Raw genomic sequence first — 23,933 nt, forward strand, 5'->3', positions numbered from 1 at the left:
TTTCTTCAGGTTTTCTTTAGTGGTGTAACTTCTTAACTGCTTTGCAATGGGGGTGTTGTCTTAGCTAGTTTTCCAGTGTACAGCCTTCCAAGGAATGCTGTGACTTAGAAGGACAAAACAAAGAAGCCACTTTATTTTCTGATGTTTTGCCTCCTCCCTGTTTGCCTGATGCTAAAGGATTGAAGTAGTAAAGCTGATGGGGGTAGAGCAGTAAGCCCAGGGACTTCAGAGGGTGAATGGTCTGTATTTTAGTATAGCAGAAAGTAGATTTTGGATGGTGTGTCCTCCTTTGTTACCTAAATATTGAGGCACAGTTCTTTCAGTGAGACTTTCAAGGGTAGGTAGGTTTAGTGAACCACTACCAGTTTCATAAATAACCTATTTCGACAACAAAAAATGCTGATTTGAATTCAAAGTAGGGGTATGATTCCCTGTTCTATTTTCTAGTAAAATGCCTCTAACAAAGAAAGAATAGTGGAGAATCTAGCTCAGGTAGAATAGTACCAAGACCAAAGATTAAAATAACTCAATTGAAGCACTGTTTAATTGAAAATGAATAGCTAGGCATAGCTATTTGACATAGCAGATCATATTACCAGCAGGTGTTTCTGTTATTAAGTTGAGCACTTGTGCTTAGTAACATATGCAAATTCAAAATTTGCAGCTTCACAGATGACTACTTCTTTTTGTCCACAGCAGTTCTATAACTTCTTTACAATTCAGATTTATTTTTGGTTTTTTAATACTGCTTTAGAGTAAGTGGCACTGTATCCAACTTGGATTGAAATCTATTATACCTGAAGAAAATAACTGTAATTGTTACTAATATTTATCCTCCCAAGTACAAGGTTCTTACTCACATACAATGGGTGTTTTTTGCATGGAAGTCATTTTGAGTTTTATTTCGTGTAGTCCAGAGTTGTGCTTAGTAGAACACCATGTGGTCATGCTTCTCTGTTGTGCTGTATAAAAACAGTAGCTGATTTTGGTGAATTTTTAAAAACAAAGTAAACTGGAATTTTTGACAATAGCACAACAGGGAAGGGTATGAGAGCACAATCTGTTTTACAGTTTGTATAATTTCAAGGTGCCCATATGAATTATTCCCATTCAGATTGTCATATTTTAGTCAAAGCACTGCTGATCATTATTAATCTGCTGTAATATCTGCAGCAAAACAATTCTTCTCAGAAATAAAATACTAATGACAGAGGTTGAAGATTTTATGCCAGTTCCTCTGAAGAACAAATGCTTTTGGAGCACGTTGTAATCAATACTTGATATTCACAAATCTTGCTGAATGACACCGCAGTATTATTCCCCCCCCCTTGCAGTTCAGAATGTGTTACTGTGTTGACAGACAGATTGGAAAGTAAATCTTGCCAATGTATGTTTTTAAAAGCTATTTGTAGTCTGCTCTCTCTCTTCTCTATTGAATGGAGTTGGCTCTACTTTTTTGCTGGCATTAATGTTCATCAATTAATGAACAAACAATAAATTCAACAAAAAATACTCTCTGGGCTGGACCCAGCAAAGGTAGCACAGCCTTCTGTGGTAATAATTCTGGTTTTGTCAGTATACATGGTTAAGGCATTGCTACTACTTAGGAAATAAAAGCAGAAGGCACTAAAGGATGCATAGACAATACTGACAATCAAGTCAGAATTCTTGATTCAAGATACTAAATAAAAATGGTGTGATTGATTACTGGAGCTCTCATTATTGGTCACGTAACCTAACCTTGTCCAGCACAGCCACAACCTACGGCAAGAGGGGGAAGAAAAGGGAGTATTTTCTGCCAGCTTCAGTAGATCCTGCAGGCCCTCTGTGAAAGCAGCAATCTGTTGAAGTGTGAGATCTCTGACTGCAAACCTGTGGGCTGCTCTTCCTGCTGTGGCAGATGGGAGCTGCCCTACAGACAGTGACCACTGCAGCATTCAGAGGCCTAAAATAATGCTGAGTTACTCCCAGGGGTATAAAAACAGGCACTTCTGAGCTGTTGGGTCTTTCTGCCCTGAAGTCCCTCTCATCTCAAGATACCTGAGCAGCATCTGCAGGAGCTGCCGTGGTTCAGGGGCAAACCTGAGGCTTTCCAGCTCGGCTTAACATGTGGATTTTTTCACTACTTTCAGGGATTCTTCAAAGGTGTGGCTTGCACAAGCAAATACATTTAGATATCTTTACAGACTCTGCCTAAATTGGCTGCAGGTTTTTTAGCCTTTCTTTACTGAATGGGTTTTGGTTTAAGGCGCTTTTTTAAATCCTTTTTTCCTAATTGTAACACACTGTATATTGTAACATTGTACAATTCTGGTTTTAGTAGTAACTTTGGGGGAATAAGTTGCCTGTACCTCGTCTGATTTTTAGTACCTGCACTGATTTTCTCGCTGCTCAGTGTTCAGGAATTGTGCTTGTTATACATTGTAATTTGAGTTGAAGTGCAAAGTTCACAAGTCCTTCAATCTTGACACTGCGTCAGCTGTAGCTGTCAGAGTGCAAACCTGCTAGACATACATTATGCTGTTTGCCCCGAGTCTTATCTAAACAGAGTCTTTTCTGAGCTTCAAAGTTTGGTAAGTTTCCACACCGCAATCACTCCCTCCAAGCACTTCCTTCATTCTGTCAATCCTTTTCCCTTTTTCCTCTTCAACATACACCTCTTTGGAGGGAACATGCTGTAAAATCCACAGTGTCTGCCAGCACTGCTCAGTCCCAGTACTGCATCCAGACATGGAAAAAAATCTCTGCTCTTGCTCCACATCTGCATCTATTCATACTGCTTTTCTTAATGTTTCTGCATGGCAAAATGTTATCCTCTTGTTGCTTCTGATGTGTGACAGCTCATCTTGTGCAGGGTTTATAACTGGGAGGATGGACTGCTGAAAACCTCCATCATACTGATGCAAAAGGAATGTCACAGTACAGCTGAATAGCACAATGCTGGTCAGCCTTTCGAAGTCCAAATTTCAGAGATGATGAGGAGCAATCTCTGTTTCCCTGCAGTAGCTCCCATCCCTGTAAGGCAGGTGCAGTAGAGGGATGACTATTGAAGGAGTTCGCCCTGGTTTGGAGCTGTGGCACCGGGACTCAAGGCCCAGGGCAGGGTCAGGTCTAGTAATCCTCGCAGTCAGAACTGTGGGTATTTGCAGGTGTGACACAGCAGCAAATTCTGGCTAGTTCCCTTTTGGGATGGGAAGTTTAACAGGCTCTCCTCATCGTATGGCAGCCAGTTTGTAGTCATGCCACAGCTGTAAAATCCAGTCTAAAACTGCATGCCTGAATTAGGCGTCCGTGTGGCTGTGTAATGCTCACCCTGTGAGCCATGTACACAGTGTATGAAGCTTTGAACAGCTTCACTGTGGCCCAAACATTGCCAGTATTAGAGTACAGCATTTGGAGTTTTGCCCCATGGCAGAGTTCACTTACCTGGTGCTGCAAGACACCAAGTTCAAAAACAGAGCAGCTACTGAGTATTTCATGTACTGGGCCAAAAAGAAAGCATGAAAATCACAAATACAACTGTTTCTCTAGCACCCAAGTGAAGAGGGAAAAGATAATTGGTTTTAGTATTTAAATTATGTTTTGGTTTGTTTTTTAAACTGGGTCTGATTGGAATTTCTAAAGACCTATTGTTTTATGTCTGATATGATCACTGCCAGTTGGCAGATTTTAATCTGTTCCAGTGGGTTGCTGGCTGGACTGGGATTGTGTGTTCTGTCTGCATTTCAGTGGCACTGCCAGGGGACATTGGGCCTTTTGCCCTTGTCTGTGGACACTTGGAAATTAAATGTAACTTAACCTTAGCACAGTTTGGGGAGAAGTTACTACAACCTTGCCATACTCCTTTTTTTAGTAAGATTGTGACATCTGTGTTGGCAAAAAACCCCCACCCTACAACAACAAAAAAACCCCTGTTAAATCATTTGTGGTTTAATCATTGTCACATTACAACCACAAAGTACCCTAAGTAGTGGCCAAAAAAATCCTGTTAGGCCTTTTCAGAGTACTTTCTGACCAAAGTGGCTAAATACCACACAGTAATCCTAAATTATTTTTGTATGCTGTTTCTACTTTATGTTCTCAAATGGCTTCTAATAAAAGTTCAGATAATAATCACTGAGATAAAAATACCAGTGAGTTAACAGCAACTGAGGAACAGTTTATAGTGTGATGTGTTACAGCAACTCGACTTTTTAATTCCACTGTTTAAAAATTTATGGTATGTTCATCAGAGATAGGAATGCTTTTGATTTCTGGTTTCACTAGAAGCATTTCTTTTTGGGGTTGAGGCAAAGAGGGCACAAAAACTCCTCCATTGGTGTGATCAAAGAGGTCACAGATTATTGCAGAGATCCTTTTATGATGTTCCAGAGTCCTTAAACCTGGTGTTTTATCTGAAATCTTGTGGGGTTTGGCAAACAGATAATCAGAGAGGAAATATTTTCAAGGAAATAAAATAATACTAATTTGGTCTTTTTCCTTTCTTTCACAGTACTATCTAAGAGTATCAGATAACATTTAGCTTTATGGGGATACATTTAAAAAAAAAACCTTTTGGCAAACTTAATGCATTAAGTTTGCCATTTTTAAGTGGTACCTCACACCTCCACTATACTGTTTGCATGGTGTCTGTAAACTAATAACCTCCCTAGTTTTCTGTTGTTTAATTAATCCATGATCTGTTTTATTTCATTATGAGACATCTCCAGTGTCTGGTTGCTGCTGTGTAGTTCATTCACTCTGTATCTCAAGGAATCTCAAGTGCTTTGCTTGCTGTAAAAGGTGGGTTTTGACCTGACCTCTCTCCTGAGCACGTGCTGCATGGCAGGTAACGAATCACAGCCTAATGAGCCTTAGGAACCGAGCTTTCCTGGGGAGCCAGTCACTGGCCCAGTGACCTGTATTACCCAGTATCTCATTTGGCAGAGAATTAAGAAGGGAGCAGACACCTCATCAGCAGATTTTCCTGAGGACAGACTCATTTTGGTACAAGCTGTCAAAGTCCAAGGACCCTCCAATCTGTCTTTTTAAACCTCAGTCAGTGGACTATAATTGGTTTCTAAATTGGCTTAAAGATAATAACAGAACTAACCTTTCTACACAAAAAGCACATCTGCAACTATCGTAAAAGTTCTTACACAAAAAGCATGTCTGCAACTATGATAAACTTCACCAAAGCTTAAAAATAATAGTCCTGAATAATACATGAGTCAAACATCCTAGTGAGTGATTGGTGGTGGGATGTTAGTGCCAGCCCATGTTGCAGAACAGTGAGCCGCTGAAGTAACTCACACACCTGATGGTGGAGGCACTTTTGTGTAAGTTGTTGTTGTGGGGTTTAGTTGGATTTTAACTGCTTTTTCTCCCTACAAGAATGCTCATCTGGTGTTTGACTCCTCCTGTCAGCTTGCGGCAGGGCACAGAGCTCTCTGACGGGCCCCCAGTAACCCAAAAGCTGAAGTGCCTGAACATTAAGTAGCCTCCATGAATTAAGGATTCTTGTACAAAATGTTGTTCGTTCAGCACGATTTAGCCAGTGTTCTTTTTCTTCACATCTGCAAGTCTGCAGTCTGTTGGGCAGATTGTTCCATGGCTGCCCTTCTTTGTTACTGTTTTCTTTAACATGCTAAAGCTGTGCACACATAGGTGTGTGCATAGAGATCTGAGCAGAATACAGACACCTCTGGGCTTTAACAGAGGGATTCACATATTCTTACTGCAGGTCCTTGTGGCATTTCCAGATTGTTGAGAACATCATGTGAGAATACAAAAAAATTCTGTTCATGGCTTCTTTTCAAAGAAGCTGTCAGCTCTGATACTTAATTTTTCCTCCTTTCTCTGCTTTTTGCAATTATTGGAAGTTCAGTATCTACAAAGGAAAATTAGACTATCAGAATTTAAGGACTTCTGTTCTTTAAGTATACTTACTAGTTATCTAAATGATACTTGAGTGCAGGCATGCCAGTCAGTCCCAGAGGCAGCTGGGCTTGCATAGACCATTGTATTATAAAGATTTCACTTGCCAGATAAAACTAATACAATTTTAGTTTTAAAATAACTTTAAAGCATCGTATATTTCTGTTTACTCTATAATAAATATATACAACATATGAATATACTTTTGTATGAAATGGACAAAGACGTCTTCCTTTTTTCAGTGGATTTTTTTTTCTATACTTCTAAATAGTTTCCTTAGTACTGTAAAATAGTTTTTTCTCTTCACAAATGTAATGGTTTTAATATTATAAGGGTAGTAGGAAATGTTTGAAGATTTGGATTTAGATCCTCTTTCTTTGTCAAATCACCTGTTTAAGAAACGGATAGAAATCTGTTTGAACCTTATTATTAAACTTTATTCTTAACATGATGGGAATCCTCTCATATCAAACAAGACAAGGATATCACCATTTTGTAAGTGAAGACCAGAAAAATCACTCCACTTAATTCACTGTCTGTAGTCAGCTCAAAATAGCTTCCTGTTTTGTCTTAGCACTCAAATAATAGTCTGTGTATGAGTGTTTCATCCAGGGCTTGTAGGTTAAGTGTCTTGGAGGGGGTGGCCTAATGCCACCACCTCATAGTCAGAATAAAGCGTGAAGCCAGACAGTAGAATAGAAAGTGCAATCTATCTATAAACCCTTTGCTTTTTAATTAAGACTATTTGAATACCTATTTATTTGTAAACCAAGATTTGTATTATTTAGCAGGGTGCCTCCAGCAGAAGCTTAATTTCCCTCTGCCCAGAGCTGCTGCAGTGCTGTCTGCAGCTCCAGCAGCATGTGGGAGACAACTGGAGCTGACATATTTCATATCTCTAGCAAAGCTCATGGCACTGGCTAGATAATAAAAGTGGTCCAGAGTAATTTTGTTGGGCTCTGTCTGAAGCGCTGCCCTAGCTCCAAAAGAGAGCCCAAAGCTGCAGATTTTCCATCCAGCCTCATTATTTATTTCACAGTAGAGTTTTTTGTTGTCCTCAGTCTCTAACGAAAACAGATAAGATGAATAAAAACCAAAACAGATGGGGAATGAAGAGTCCTGGGCAGAAGGAGAAGAGAAGTCGTTGCACTTTAAGTCAATGAGAGAAAAAGAAAAAGGTAGGGACAAGGGAAGAAGGAGTTCTAATGGATTTGCTCAGTGCCTAGAAATACTCAGGATTTACAACCATGGCAGTCTTTTCAGTTAGGGCAATATTGTCATTAATTTGCTCTGTTAAACTTCTGCAGATGAACAGATGTGTGGTTCTGGTGTTTTTATTTCTGATCAATTTGATCTTTCTATCTCCTTTTGTATCTCTTCCTTAGTTCGATAAAAGTGCCTGTGTCTCTTTAAGTGGAGCCTGTGGGCTTGGGTTGAGACCAACAGTACCAGCAGAGCTGCAGAGGGAAGCTGAGCTGCAAACAGCAGACACCTCAACTCCATTTCTCTCAGACAACTCATCTTAGCTTGATCCAGCGCATCCAGGACATGGTTGTGCTTCCAGCCATGGGGTTCTCACCTTCATTTATAACAAGGGAGGGTGAGACTTCAAATAGTTGACCAGGGTCAGATGTTGTTACATGTGGCTTTGCAGTTATGGGGCTGGAAATAGGTGACCTGTAGTGATACTCAGCTAAGAAATCATGGGAGAGATCTTGAAAGAACATCTAGTGGCCTCAGAAAGAAGATTGAAGACTTTAGAGAGGTTGGAGTTAGCTGCAAACTGCAAAAGCTGAACCTCGACTTAGATATAGAAATTCTGTATTCCCACAACTATAAAATAAGCAGGAAAGCAACTGTGATTCAGTAATACTTCTATGATATGTTTAATATTGATGTGATGGATTGTAGTGATTCCAATTTATCATACAATAGAGTGGAGCCTGGTGTGAGAGAGCTGTGAAACACAGGTGAACCTAGAGAAGTGAAAATTGCAATACAATCAATATTCAGAAAGAGAAACAATTATAGAGTATGTTGAACAGTTGTCAAAGAAGAGCTGGTTATAGTTGTATTGGTTCTTACTGAATGAAAAACATAAGTTCATTTTTAAAGTAGGGAAACCATAAAAATAGCACATTTTGAGCAGGAAGGCTGCACACATTTTATGGGTGAGCATCACTCACTTGGGCACTGTTGGCCTTTGTGAGGAAGTAGCAACCAAGGGTTTGTGTGTGCCTGTCCTCTGTCTTGTGGCCTTGCTTGGCAGGCACAAGGCTGCAGGTTTGATCCCAGAGTGATCTGAGGGGAAAGGAGGCTGCCTGCTCACTGATCACACGCTCAGCTGCTTCCCAGCCAGTGCTCATGGGAGCATAAAGGTGCCTGGGTTTGTGAGCTGAGAGTGTGCAGGACAGAGCAGCCACTTGCTGCTCAGTTTGATTCTGATCTTTGTATCAGCGTCATAGAACACAGCTGAGTGCTTTATTCAAGCACACCCATAGGATGATTTTATTTCAGTCTTTGAAGCCTCAGTATTTTCAGCAAAAAGTGATAATGTAATTAAATATGACATCTATGTTCACAAGACCCTAGAGCTGCATGTTAAAGCAAACGGAACTTGGTGGGAGTTTGGCCTTAAAAATTGCTCATTTTTTATTTGCTTAATCATGCCAAAATTGAACAAGGAAAATATTCTTCAACTGTACCTTAGCCCTAGTTGTCTTGACTCTGCAACTGCTGCTCTGTTGATGATGACTCAATGCCATGGTGATCTAATTAAGACAGTACTTTGTTACTAACAAAAGAGCTGCTTTCTTCCTCCCTCCTCTCCCCAGCAGTTTGTCAAACAAAATTGTATCCTATACCAAAATAATAGCAATCTAATGTATCCTGGCACTCTGTCTCTAGTCAAACAACAGTATTTTGTAATGCTGTTTTAATACATGTATTAGAGGAGTCGTGTTTTACACAGCCTATTAGCACAAGGGAATCATTAATTTCTGGAGAGTGTCTTTGCCAGGAAGATGCAGGCTTTAAATCTTCAATGTACGTAGAAAAGTACTGTCCATGTCAGATGTTCTAAATGGGTATGATCATTCTTGAAAATAATAGGATAGTAATAGTCTATGCTCTGCATTTTAAATAACTGCAATCTACAGTTGACATTCTTAGAGGAGACTCACTGATGCATTTACATCTGGGTGAGCATGCTTAGATACATTGTATTAACATCTTTTTCTGGATTATAAGGTGCTGCTGTTTCTCTTGTTTGTAGTTTTCTGTATTTCACAGGCCTGTTAAAATAGTTTCATCTTGGTTAAAGTGTTTTGTGAAAATGTAGTTGCTCTTTCCACCTTTGTTTTTTACATAAACAAAGGCACATATGTTATATCTGTTTTTTGAAAGTTGTTGTTAAAAAACTTTTAGCAATAGTTAACTCAGCTGCCTGTTTCTGCTCTCTAAGGGGTCGCCTGGCCTGATATGCACCGTCTGGCTGACAGAGTCCATCTGGAGGAGCTGACTAGAATTGGCATTCTGAAAGGCAATGTGGATGACATGGTGAAGGTTCATCTGGGTGCAATATTTATGCCACACGGACTTGGACATCTACTTGGAATCGATGTGCATGATGTTGGAGGCTACCCAGAGGTTAGTGTTAGTCCTTTCTCAACTCCTCTGCAGATTAACCCCCTCAATTCAATCAGCATTGCTCATACTTTACGTGTGGTTACCCAATTGCATCTTCTCAGAGGTAGAGCAGATGTGCATTTAAGTGTCTCCTTTTTTTCAAGATGTGGTATTGTATGCAGTTTACTCTAAGGAAATGTGTTAGTTTATTGAAACATAAATTGTTTATGGGAAGAAGTCAACTGATGGCACTCTTTGGGCATTCTTAATCTGTTCAATTTCTACATAGATTGTTTTGTTCCTCCTGAGTCACTGCTCTAACAGGTACCACCCAAGTACCCTGCACTGTGGCGGAGCATCTCAGTCTGCCTGAGTCCTGTATTGGCAAGATTCACCTGCTCCGTTCCAGATGTGAGGCAGCTGCAGGAGCCCCCTGCTTCACCTGGGCAGTGAATCCCAGTGGCTGTGTCATATGGAAACAAGCTGGCTCATAGCCCTGTCTTGAACTTTGATTCAGTGTCAGCCTGGGCACCAATGTAGATGCACTGTCCTGGAGTGAGAGCAGAAAGAAGAAAATCCATCAAGTCTTCCAGTCTTTGCAAATGTGAAAGCATAACCTCTTGTATCCAGAGTTTCTGCAGAAAACAGAGAAGGATTGTCTTTTTCCTTGAATTAATTTGGTGATTCATGACTGTGATCTGAAAGTAGAAAAGGTAAAATTCTGTAACCAATTAACAGCAGCAGGTTTGCAATGATACCTAAAGGAATAAAATCTCTAAGGTGAATTGTATTTAAGGTTTGAATAAAGGAAGTTTACAGCAGCTTCAGAAGGATTTCAGAAGGATTTTGTGTTAGGCTGTGGTTATTTGAGGCTAACTGTTCAAGGGTTTTCGGTAATACAGTACAAAAATGGATCATTTGTCTTGTCTCACATGTAAGCTATTCTTTTGCAAGAATCTGCAAAAGAAACTAGGAACTTTATAGGTAAGGTTTAAGCATATTTTGGTGCTTGCTTCTGTTGGGTGACCAGACTACATAACAGCTGCTATTGCTGCTTCACTTTTGCAGGCAGGGGAGAAACAGTATATAGTACATTCACAGTATAATTATAGTTGAGACACAGTATTGTGATAATGACTTACTAGCATCAGCTAATAAACGTACATGTAGTAAGAATGAAACAAAAATCAAAAGCAGTCCTATTCTGATTTTAAGGTTTCTGCACTAGCTGATACAGAAAGGATGGATGCTTGTCCCTTTGTTCCTCCCAGGTGCATTCTCTCTGTGTACAAATAGAGACATTCAGCAAAGCACAAGGACAGTGGTTACTTGGAGAGTTCATAAACCTCAAAATCCAGGACCCTGCTGTTGCATGCCTTTGCTTAGATTGTTTTCACTTGTGTTGTGAATAACCTCTCTGAATTTGGTGGACTTAAAACCAGGAACATGTGTTCAAGACTTAGTAGGGTAAAGAGATAACCGAATTTTAGGAACAAGTGAGAAGAATTCTGAGAGTGCAAAGTACCCTTCTTGGTTTTGCTCAAAAACTGTATTCTTTGAGGTTAGAGCACGTACCTTACTGTCAAGGGAGATTTCTAGAACTGATTTTGTGTGAGTCTGGAGCAATGGACCCTGTTCACCTTCCATCTCTCAGCAGATTTCAGTAGTGTGGCATGGAAGCTGCAGAATCACTTTTTGACAGTAATTTTTGTTTTCATATGACTGAATTTATAATTGTTATTATATGGTATATTATATAATTTAAGGGTCATGTTTTGAAAGCAAACTGATCTGTCCACAGTTTTGAAAGAGCAGCCTGTTACAGATAAAAATGGATATAGGGATTGTATTGTCAAATGAGTTAGGCTCTCCAGTTTTGTACTTACTGTATGTAAAAATGCCAGAGCTCTACACAGGGTTTTATACCTGCAAATATTAAAATTATTTGTTTGTGTTGGCGTGCAACTGCATTCTTACATGAAGCATGTTTGCATGGCTAATTTACTTTCAAAATCCAATCCTAAATAGCAAATTCCTTGGATATGAAGCATGAATGAAAGCTCACAAACAAACAGCTAATGTTCTGTATTTGCATATAGAAGTGCACATAGATAGGTGTATGGCATCACCTTAGTTGGAAAAATTACCAGTTCTGGGTTTTGCGGAAGAGCAACCCCGTTAAACTCTGTGCAGCATTAATTTCACCTCTGGTAGACCCTTCACTTCTCTCTGACCCAAAGCAGGAAGCCCTTTGACTGAGGTGAGGTATCTGGGTGGGGGAGCTCCCAGTGGTGGGAAGGACGCACCAGGAGCCTGTCAGGGGGCTGGACTTCATCAGGCTTCTCTGGGCTTGAAGCCCTCATGGGAGGGCTGGTCCCTGCCCACGGCAGGGGAGCTGTGCAAGGATGCAGGGGATGTGGTTCTGCCCAAGTTAATCTAAACATGAGCAAATGAGCACCTTTCCTGCAAGTGGGAGACGTGTCTGTGTTAAATGGAAGAAGGCTTGTTATCCATGCCTCACTGTTTAATGGAAAAACACATTTTGAAGACATCTAGTACACTCTGGAGTGATTTGTGGTGCATTTTAAATGTTTACCAGCTAGCGAGATCTTCACATAGATTTTTCTAAAGCCATTTTGATGTTTATTGTACACTGAGCCCATGCCTGTAGTATCATGCTCTTTTTTCTAGCTGGTTAAAAAGCAACTTCTTTGCTTTTGGCCAAGGGAATTTTTGGGAGTATTACAAACGATTTTTTTAAAATAAAAACTTTCCAAGTGGATATTATTCCATTATTTTCCTCAAGTGTAAACAGTTGCATTTGAAATAATACAATAAACGTTAATTTCCTAATTTTTATCCATCAGAAAGTTTTGTGTGTTCCAAAAAAACTATTTCCAGACATTGTTAGCTTAGATTAGTTATTCATTGGTAGCCAAAGATTTCTTTTTTCAAAATTGGCAATAATAAATTTTCATCTTTTCCAGTAAGCTGCTCTCACATGCAGCATTGAACAAGCACTTTCTTCTTTGAAAAATGTTGTAAATGCTTGCAGATTTTCTGCAAAGTATACTCTAGGATATTAGAAAATACAACATCTGCCTTCCTATTTTTTGCTGTGATAAAGAATAATTGGTTTTGGCCAGCAATGAATGTGTCTTGGCAACCTTATTTTAGGACAACATGTTCACAGTAGTGTAAGCACCAGTGTTTCCCATTGAAACATGCCAGTAAAGGTGCTGGTTTTCAGGAGTAGTGAGCAGTCAGGAGCTCCCGGGGGAGCCACGTCTCCTGCTGTGCACCGCGCTTCTCCTCCGGGGAACCGAGCATCGAGCGCCGCTTTGAAAATCCGTCTGCTTCTTCTGAGGGTCTGACTGCAGCTCAAGCAGTTCTGAAAATTCAGCCCCAGTGGTACTAATCACTTCAGAAAATCTGGCCCTCAGTCAGACAGAGCTCGCTTCAAAGGGTGAAAACCCCACTGGGCTTAGCTTCTGCTGTAAAATTTAATCATGGAGATGGTTTTCTCACATTCTTTCAGTTGTTTCTGGGTAAATTCAATATGGGATATAAATGAGAGTTTGTGCCTGTTGCAGTGAAGAAAATATGGTAGGTGGTCCCAAATTTTCAGACCCTTAGGTAGATGAGGCTGAAGTTTTCATTTAAATCTAGGTTCCGTGTCTCTAGATGCTTGAGTTGATTCAATTTCATGCTATATTAATTGACTATAAGGCTCTAAAGAATGCTAAGTACATTTGATGACTTTCTATAATAATAAGCCAGTTAATTTAAGTTAGGTTAATAAGTACTGTGATTTTAGCATCTTATGAATTAAGAGTTTAATTTCATTTTGTTTTTTAAAATTATAAGATTTACCTTAGTTTAAATTTTTAATTCAATTCTCATGAAAAGCTGATCCTTTTGTTGCTATTCTGCATCACAAATTAAGTTTAGAGGTTTGTTTTAGTTACCCAGGTCCTTCCATCACTGCATGCTTGAGGAACAGCTCTGCTGTGCACAAGCTGTGTCTGGCTTTAACAGAAAGCTTGCTCCCAGATCCCAGACAACTGACTGGGAACTTAAGTCACCAAACGTACTGGAGAATACAGGAATAATCTTGTTCTGGCAAAAACTATTTTCCTTACGTATCCGACTTCATGCTGAAGCAGAGGATTTCATTTTTTTGTGGTTAGCATTGCAAATGATGCATTAATGTTTTTTCCTTTAAGAATCAGAGGATGAAGTGAATTTACCAAGAAGCCTAAAGCTGTTATGTAGGGCCCTGCTGATGCAAATTGCTTCACTTGCCATAACCTTGCAAAGCCTTGCTCCAGCTTTGTATACCCAGGACCTGCAAACATGAAACAACCTGTATGGAAGGCACTTAGAGTGCCTTTACTTTACATGGAGTAAAAAGGGCTTTTCATTAGTTTTAACTTTTGGTTTTGTTCTTGCAAGTGATTGTACACCTTGAGAAAAGATGAGGAGAAAAAAACCTACTGCTTCTGCTTCATGGGATCCCCTTGAATCCTTTTGTCTTTTTTTTTATTCTTTGAATTCCTGTATAGCAAAAACATACATACAGCCACTGAGCAGGCAGCATGCAAGAAGGAAACAGATGACTGAAAACTGCATTTCCATGCAGAGAAATCCGTGGTGCTTATTGTTACCAGCTGGGTCGAACACCAACCAGGAGAGTTTCCTGTAGCCTAGGATTCTTCTGTGTGGTTTAAACACCTCCCAGAGTTAGGCTAATAGATCTTCTCACGCTGCTGTGTCATCTTGTGTTCAGAAAAGTTGTGATCAGTTCCCAGCAGCTTTTTCCTGTGAGGACAGATGTTGGAGTCTGGGTGTTTATGGAAACTTAGGACTTGAGCAGAGGTGGAAGAGGAGAGAAGGCTCAGGTGCTGTGTCAGTGCAGTGCCATGAGGCAGACATGCCCTGTCATACCATGGAGTTCCCCTCCTCTGCTGAGAAAGAAAATGTTACGGACTTGAGGTTTTCAGTTGCTTGGTTTGGGTTTCGTTAGTTCTGTTTAATTTTTTTTGATGGAGATACTTGCTTATGTTTCTTTGACTTACTGAAGTTTGTTGCAAAAGACTTTGTGTGCTAACAAAGTTTTTTTATCTGATATTTATTTTCCAAATATTTCTGAAATTTTAGCAGCAGCTAATGGAGGTTGTGTGTTTTTGAACAATTCATTCTAGGTGCAGTATGAGAGAAAAACCAAAACAGTAGAGCTCTGCTTTCAATTACATGTAAAAAACCAAGGTATTGTTGGTATACTTCAGGGTTTTTGCTATGCAATTTTCACTAATGGTATCTAAAGATCACAAAAGAAAAAGCCCTTTCATTTAAGACTATTGCCTGTGTCTGCTTTCTGTGTATCACAAGAAACCTGTTCATTAGATTTTAAACAGTGCTTTTCATTGGTTTCATTCTAAAACAGTGTTGTTGGTAGCTTTTGCAATTCTTTATCTCACTTCTTATAAAATTCTTATAAATTTCTTCTAAATATTCTCCTCATCTTCCAGGTTAATGCTGTAGTTGTGAACTTGATCATTTTTACTATTTGCTATCTCTTCTTTTCTCAAACTTAGGGTTTAAGAAAAGAGAAAACTATAGTCCATATGTTTTGTTATTTCCATTATGGTAGCACTGGAGCTTGGTAACATCAGAGGATCAGAAAGCAAAAATTATATGGGGAGTTCTGCTCAGAACCACACTGTAATGATGGATTGAAATTCAGCTCCAGCTGAATCATCATCAGGCAGCAGTGCCTCAAATAAGTGGCAGATGATTTTTTCTCATTCCCTGCAATAACAGGAAAATTATTAGGTAACTTAAACCTGATACCATAGTTAATACTTAGAAAAAGAAGAAAACACTTCAAGTGAAATAGCCAGTTAAACATCATCTGTCCTCTATTCCCCCAATATTAACTTCGAGCTGTGTCCCAAAAGCTCCAGCTAGTAATTAGATTCTCCTGCAGAAGTGGAAGCTTTGATTTGCAAATGCCTCGAGTGGTATGTGGTGCTTGGGGCATATTCTCCTGTAACCTGCTGCTGATTTCAAAGGCAGGACTGATAGCAGTTCCTTCAGGTGACTACAGGCAGCTCAGGCTGCTGGGGAAAAGCAGGATAGATGGAATAAACTAATCTTCATTAGTAACACTCAGCAAGTGAAACAAGGGCTTAGAGAGAAGGGACCAGGAGACATGTGACATGGAATTCCAGACTTTTATTTTCTTAGCTGTACAGAGCTCTGTTCTTTTTACATTAAATGAACTAATTAGAAGTTGGGTATATGCAGTGGGAGAATATAGAAAAGAGCTGAGATTCCACTGTGGTGCTTATTTCATGTTATCTAAATGTAATGTTAGTATTCTGATTAATGTAAATACTTGATTGCACTTAGCTTGGTAAAGTGGTTAGGACTTCATTGGACTGGGTATGTTCCAACTGGGACAGTCTCAGGCTCCAAAAAGTTCTGTGATGATTTAGCTGTAAAAGAGTACGTGAAACTAGATTGTGTCACTAATGAGTCTTTTACTGTGGTTCAGTACTTGCAGTTATGAGTAGCTCAGGTGTTCTCTGCCATGGCTGGGGTTTGTTGCCATTGCTGACTTAGGAAACTTTGGGATGATGCCAGCTTACAGCCCCTGGTTTTGGCGAGTAGGGTGCCCTTGCACCTCTCTGCACTTGTGCATCTCTAGCTGCTGCCATGGCCCTGTGGGTGAGCACCAGCCAGCACAGGGACATCACCTGTGGTTTTCTTCTGTCCTGATCCAAAGACAAACCCGGGATCAGGCCTGAGTGGGCCTGGAGCTATCTCTGCTTCTGATTGCTTTGCCTGATAGACAGTGCCTATGGAACAAGACCCAGCATGATATACATTGCAGTTCTTCCATGGAAAAAACAACAGATTAACCGTTGAGTTGCTTAGGAGCAAGCAGTAGTTCATCTTTATACTAAGATATTGTGGGGATATTGCAAATTCTAGTCTTCCAGAGCCCTTTTTCTGGGAAACAGGCAGATTTGCCTACTTCCTAATTCCCTGCTTACTCCAAAAATAGTAATATTTTGTATTATTGTACACTTAATTTGATCTTTTATTTTGCTTACATAGTAATAAAATCAGTTTACATAATAATTCTCTTGTTCCCTTGACAGTCCTTATTGCCTAGACATGCTGGGTTTTGTTACCTTAGATGAACCATTAATTGGAATCCAATGTTCTTGGCAGGAGTACAGTCACAAATGACAGTATCATACATCTGTGCTTACTGAGGGAGGAACGTCTCAATTTTAAAATGTGAGCAGAACCTCCAAATAAAGTCAGTCTTAGAAAACAATTTCAGATATAGTCTGTTGTTGCAATATACAGGAGAATAAACAGTTACTCAAAATCTAATTTTCATAGAATGTAACTGCAAGTCTCTTTTTAGATGCCTAGGCATTAGTACTTTCTAGACTATTCTGTACACTTTCTGGGGGCCAGTTACCAGCTTTTACTTTCTCTCCGTGCAGCACTGTGACAAAGGTCCTGCTCAGTGGCCAGGCCTCCAGGATATAATGGTGGTAGGAACAGGCAGCCACACAGCTGCTGTACCAGCGCTCACATTTTTACTCTTCGTTTCATCTGACTGCAAAACAACATCGTGGTCACTGTTGAAAACAAAGCTTGAGTTGTTTAGCTGCGAGATGCAGGGAAGTTTCCTCCTCGCAAGGAAGGAAATCCATTAATGGCAGAAGATTCATACTAGGGATGACAGTGTGAGGCCTCCCTGTCAGGCTTTGCTCCCAATGGAGTTTGACTTGATGGAAAATGGCAAGTCTTGTTTCAGACCTGTCATCTTCTGTTTGGGGTTGTGGTGTTTCAGTCATTAAAAGAAATCCTCAGTTTGTCCTACTTTTCGTAACCAACCACAGCAGACTGAGAGCTGTTAGCCCCTGGACCTGATGGGTGTGGTGGCTACCGAGATGGTCATGAGTGCCTAGAGACCAGGTGTCACTTGGGATGCTGAAGCCATAGTCTGATGTATGTTTTAATCCAGCACTATTCTCAAAAGAAGGGATTTTGTCATCTACCCAGCTTGGTCACTGGCTCCTCTCTGCGTATTTCCTGTGCCAGCTCATTTTGTCCTTCAGCCTTGCAGCAAATTGGGTTGGGGCTGTCTGCTCAGAATATGAGTGGCCACATACAAGCCATAGCCAGAACCTGTCTCTCTTATCCATTTCACACATCTCCTGGTGAACACCTTGCTCGTCTCTATTAAAAGGGACAAGCCCACCCATGGCTGCCCTGCTTGCTTTTCAGCTTTAGAAAGCTGAGCAGTGTTCCCCTTTCTTTGAAGGCTTTCGTGGGAGGGATATAGCTGCATCAGTACCCGCAGAATCCAAAGACCTGGAGATGAAACCTAGAGCCAGCACAACCCAGGACTGAGATAGGATGGGGTGAATATCAAAAAGAGTTTCCAAATTCCTTCCAGAGAAGTTAAAATTTTACTTTTGGGTGAGCAGCAATATTCAGGTGCCTCAGGGAGTCTCCCTGCATTGCTGAGAGACATTTCCAAATGTGGATCTTGGGTCTTGTTCCTGAGTCGCTGTTAGCTTCTTGAAGGAAGAACTAAAAGCAGGATCAGACTGCAAGCAGTCTAGACTAAATGCCTACCACTGCTTTAGCAGCCATACAGAGATAAATAAAGGCTTTATTGTCACACCTGGTGTGAAACACCATTTATTTTAAGTAAAGGAAAAAAAATAGGGATGCTGTGCCAGGGCTGCTTTCAGAGGATGTTTGCCATTGTTTTCCTCACTCTGTATTCGTCTTTCTAGCATCTGTCTTGGATTGACTGCCTGGGAAAAGGCATTTACAAGTAGAATTGAGAAGTGTACTTAAAAGCCAAATATGGGTTGTTTGTTGTAAAGTAGCCGATAGATAGTTGGCGAGGCACCAAAAGGTCCAGACACTAATCTAATTGTTTACAGCTCATGGAGAGATTAATCCACAAGATTGGATGCCCTCACTTCCTTTACACATTACAATGAATGTGTGAAATGCCAAACCCCAAGGGGCAGTATGAGAGAAAAAATGGCTCAATTTCAATGCAGTTATTGTTTCAAGTTTAGAAATATATTGATTTTGTTTGAGTTTTGATAAGAATACAAATTCAAAATGCCTTGCTTAATATCACACTATTCTTGTTTCCTAGGCTCAGTAAAACAAAATCATGTTTTCTTACTTTGGTATAATATAGAACTCTGCAAAGTCCAAATCAAACGTATGACATAAAACATATCGAATACGCAGTCAAAATGGGCAAACCTATGTCCAAACGTCCAGGCTGGTTAGCTCTGGAAATCTTGGCTGCTATAAGGTGCTGTACACTGGAACAGATTAAACTCTGCAAAGGGAAGAAAAGCAACCCCAGCATTGCTTGGGTGACCAGTGAGAATAAAGAAAACACTGTGGAGGGGCTGCTGCAAAGCGGTATTTCTGTAAAATAGGCTTTTTCTGAACTGAAAGTGGAGCTCAAGAGCAAACAGTACTGCAGGGCTGTACCCATTCTGAAGAGGGAATGATTCAGTAAGATGAAAACATGGGTAATGTGCAGGGCTCTGGCCTCCCTCCGTCGCCCTGCACTGGCCTGGCAGAAACGTGGGAGCTCGGCTGTGCCAGGACATGGTGCCCCAGCACCGAGGGTAGCGCTGGGCAGGGCTTTGTTGGGGAGAAAGGGGAAGTTTCATCCTCGTGATACCAGTCATGCTGATAGTGATGCTGACACCAGTTGCCCCTTCTGCCGGCAAGGGAAAGTACTGTGGCTTTGGCCAGAAGCAAGATTCAGGAAAGCTACGTGGAGACCAGATAAATAATGCCGTAGTCTCACAGACATGTTAACCTCTGACTCGCTGGCTGGAGCAGAAAAGGTTTCATGAGCAGAGTGTATGTGCACAATTGCAAGCTGGTGGGCCTGTGAGCTGTTTATGGGCCATTACAATAATTTGTTGGGGGAATTTTGCTACAGTTGCAAAGAATTTTCAAAAAGCTAATGGGGTTGAGATATATTTATTCTGATATTGCAATACCTGTCACATTTAGGGGAAGAAAATGAATATCCAGAACTAGTCTTTGCAGTATTTCTAATTCCTTGACTAAGCACGTCCTCATGGATCATTTTATTTTACCAGCTTTTGGGAAGAAGAGAATGTTTTGCTAGTTAGGACTTGTTTTGACTTAACTTTTAATAACACCAATCAGCACCATGTTGCCTGAAAGTCTGAATCTGACAAAAGTTTAGTTTAAATGGGCTGCTTTTATGAGGTCATGTGTAGACTCATTGCTCCTGAATCAAGATCATAAATGTGTAATTTTAATAACATTTGCTGAGAATAAGTATTTGCATATCCTTGGAGAAATTGTTCTCTGCTGCATAGTTCAGCTGTTTCAGCCATGACGTGGCAGGGGCATTTCAATATTTGCATGTCGCTTACACTACCATACTTTGCAAGGAAGGGTAGAGCAAGGAATAGTGCAAGTAATTATTTTTGCTTTGTAGTGCAGTATTTCTCCCAAGGTAGAGAGTAACAGTACCAAGCGTATCCAAAGCCAAGATTTCTGTGGTGCAAAAAACAGTTCGGGTGTTGAGTTGAAAACTGGTCATCACTCTGTGTGAAAGCTAAATGAGGACCGATGGGAGGGAGGTAATTGCATAGCTAAGTTTCAGTCCTTTATGATTATTTTTTGTATTTTGTGTGTCTTGCGGAGCAGTCAGCATAGGAGAGCTTGATATAAAGTCATCATCCACGGGTTGCCTTTGTGTCTGAAAGAACGAGTGTCTGTCCTGCAGGGAGTGGAGCGCATCGACGTGCCGGGGCTGCGGAGCCTGCGCACCGCCCGCCGCCTGGAGCAGGGCATGGTGCTCACCATCGAACCGGGCATCTACTTCATCGACCGCCTGCTGGACCAAGCCCTGCGGGACCCGGCGCAGTCCTGCTTCATCAACAACGACGTCCTGCGGCGTTTCAGAGGATTTGGTGGGGTGAGTCATTCTTAGCAGATGATTTTATTAATTGGTTTTCTCTTTGTTTGCCCTTACTATGTATCTGAGGAGAAGTCTTTTGGGAGTTGTAATGTATTGCACATAGGGCTGTTCCTGAAGCAGCACCTTGAGTAATTTGGACCATTTGACTCTGCAGACGAACTGGGGGGTTTTATTCTAATTTTTTAATGTGGTTTTGTACTAGTGGTGTCTGATTAATGAGAGACCCATATTTTTCCATTGACTGAAATATCCTCTGCCAGCACCAGACAGTGGCTTGCCAGGTAAGTGTTCTGTCTAATGTGTGAAATGTGTATGTTATGAAATATGAGACTGAGTTCTGTAGTCTAGAGTAGGCTTCCTTGACAGCAGCACAGTCCACTGCTTCCTGCCAGGGCAGAAGAGCCTGATGCTGTTTAAGCTGGGGAGGCAGTAGATGAAAACAGCAATAATTGCTCTTACTGGATTATTGACAGAATGGCATGAAGCTTGTGCCTCGTGAGAGCTGTCCCCGTTTTCCAGAAGAATGGCTGATGGTCTTCCCAAGCACCCAGGCTCAATGTGGCAGGCTCAGGCAGCATTGTGCACAGGAGGATTGGCCACCTTGGGAGGTAGAGGTGATCTGGGCAATCATTCCCAGGCAGCAGCTGCTGGGCAAGTAGAGGGGCCTTGTTTGTACATACTGTCCAGGACACATTTCCCATTCAAAGCTGTTGCCTTCACAGAGCGTTCAGCAGTTGCAGTGCTTCCAGTAGGTTTTTACTTCAGCAGGGCAAGCATTTGAAGGCTGCCACATTGTTCTCCGAGCATCTGTATTCCTTCACACAGGAGATAGAGCATGCAGCTGCAATGATCCATCCTCCCCATGGCTCTGCTAAGTCTCAGTGCAGCAAGCAATCACTGGCAGTGGCGGTGATTTTCTGGTATGAAGTCATTCATTAGGAATTGTCTGCTGCTGCCATTTAGTAATTTATCACTGTACCCCAGCCATGAGAGGGTGATGAGACTGTAGCACTTTGGTCTGAGCTGCTTTGGAACCACCAGCCCTGACAGAAAAGGTGTGTGTGCTGTTCCCAGTCATGGCAGCCAAGCAGGCTCTAGGGCAGCCACCCATGATGTGGTTGCAGCTTTATCAAGAGACACAGGACTTTACCCTTGCTGGTATTTAATTCACTGCTGAGGTCTGGGACATTATTTGTCTCGGTGTTGTTTCTTTATCAAGATTTGCCAGCCAGACAACTGAGGTATTGGTGAACAAAAGGCAGCTAATTCTGCGTTTTCTAGCTGTGAGCACATTCTGTACGACACCACATGCTGCAATGTATTTTAAAAGAACACTGTGATGTGCTTGTGTAGCTTGACACTGCAATGGAAACAGGTTTAACTGTCTTCGTTTTCCTTGTAAACACTCTGTGAGTTTTTCAGCATTTAAAATGATTCTTGGTGAGCTTTCCCTGAAATAGCTCAGCAAAGCCTATGTTCTTCCCAAATGGCTGTGAATGCCTGCCCACTCCAGCTCTGCAGCTTGAGGTGTGCCTGTGGCTCACCTGCTGCCTGTGGTTGCGCAGAATAGGAGTGACAGCATGGGATCTCTACCTCGCTAATAAGTTGCTGGATCAGGCACTTTTGTTCCAGCAATTTCAAGCAAAGTCTAACTTTGTTCCCTCGTTTTTGCTTAGCTTCCTGTAATGATGACTTAAGGAGTCATCATTAAGGAGAGCTAGCCAACAAACTTTGCTAAAAGAAGGGGAGGCCCAAAAACAATTGAGCAAAAATCTAAATCTCTGATCCCCCTGTGAACAATATATTTTACTTAGAAAAAAAAATAATACACACATACCCTGAGCCAGATGTTGTCACTTGATTTTGTCCAGGAGAAGAAAGAAAATAAAATCTGAGACTGGAATACATCTGAATATTTCTGCATTCTTCACAAAAGCTGAATTATAATGCAATCAAAATAATCTTTTCCATCTTTACCATTCTGACTTGATTCTGCATAAATAGAAGATGCAGTTTGTGCTGAGTGCTTAGTTATGTACAAGATGTTTCATTCTAGTTTGTCCAGAGTGAGTGAGTATTTCTCACAAAAGCATGCCAGAAAACTTCCTTTCTAAGGAGATTTTAAAAGATCTTGTAAAGCCCAGTGCTTTTACTGACAAATATTAACAGTACAGGGGCTAGTACTGGTGTCAATTCTACCTGAAGATTTAACTACAGCCAATCCAATCTTCCTTTAAGTTTAAAAGAAAAATACATTCTACAAAAGGAAATAAGTAGTCCATTTCTCTCTGCAGAGCTCAGCATTAATTAAAATGTTCTTAATTTGGTTTAGTGTAATTCACTTCAAAAATGAAATAACATTCACTGAAGTAACACCACTGTAATTCTGATTAAGTCTGTCTGCACAGGGAATTTGTGGATTTTTAATAAATTCACCTTGAATTCATGTCTTTTTTGAGCTTTGGGTAATTTTCTTGACCGTGACAAGTCTCTGCATTGAGAAGCAAAGCTCTCCTAGGGTGCCAGAAAGGGCAAGACTGTAGCCATTTATTGTAATTTGTTCTGCCTGGAGTTAGCCATGAAGAGACTGTAGAAGCTGCAGGAGCAGGAAAGAAGAGTCGGCGTGAGCTTTCCTTGGCTGCCTGCACTGCTGGGACAGGTCCATTACCAGCCCACCTTCCTGCACGCCTCAAGCACAGACACAGCCTCTGTGGCTGTCCCTGCTGCTCAGGGACCTCTTCATCGGGGCTTTTACCAAACAAGCTCTTCTGGGTCAAATACAGATCCCTCCAGAGGGAAGCAAGCAGTGGTCGGGGGATACTGCCCTGTCTGAAGCCCTACACTCTTTACTTGACAGCCGTTGAGTTCAGTCCTTCACAAACTTCCTTGGCCAATTTTGGGATGTTTCAGTCACATGTACTTCAGTTCTCCATCTGCAAAACCAAAGTCCAGTTTACCGAGGTCATAAATCCTATGGGACAAGGGCTGCTGCTGGATGCTGGCACTGTGCGTGGCCCAGGGCACCTTTGCTCTGCCTGGACTCTGCCCCACACACTCCTAAATAAACACAGATGTGCAAATAGAGGGATGTGCACACGGTTGGATGTATTGCTCAGGAAAAGCAGCCGAATCCTCGGGGAAGGGGAAATGCTGACTCCAAATGCTGCCCTTTAGGGTTTGACATTTCCATTCTTCATAAGCTGATTACTGATTCATGCAGTTCATATGATGTTTTCTCAAAGACACAGTAAAGCCATTCAGTCTTTTTTTGGCCTTACACATTCAATCTCTGTTCAGGCTTTATTTTTCCCTAGGATTTGTAGAACTAGCACTAGACTTAATATCTGAA

General features: G+C 41.1%; 1 protein-coding gene across 3 annotated transcripts in view; it reads left to right on the top strand.

Annotated features, from left to right (window-relative positions):
* PEPD (peptidase D) overlaps positions 1–23,933 on the top strand; it is a 144,744-nt gene that overhangs the window by 115,430 nt on the left and 5,381 nt on the right. For all 3 annotated transcript variants that reach the window (XM_032121406.1, XM_032121405.1, XM_032121407.1), the window contains 2 exons: positions 9,380–9,564; positions 20,390–20,581. In XM_032121406.1, the coding sequence (XP_031977297.1) occupies positions 9,380–9,564; positions 20,390–20,581 (377 nt within the window). The remainder of the gene's footprint in view (positions 1–9,379; positions 9,565–20,389; positions 20,582–23,933) is intronic.

The sequence above is a fragment of the Corvus moneduloides genome, chromosome 12 (genome assembly GCF_009650955.1).
Source record: "Corvus moneduloides isolate bCorMon1 chromosome 12, bCorMon1.pri, whole genome shotgun sequence".
Classification (NCBI taxonomy): Eukaryota; Metazoa; Chordata; class Aves; order Passeriformes; family Corvidae; genus Corvus; species Corvus moneduloides.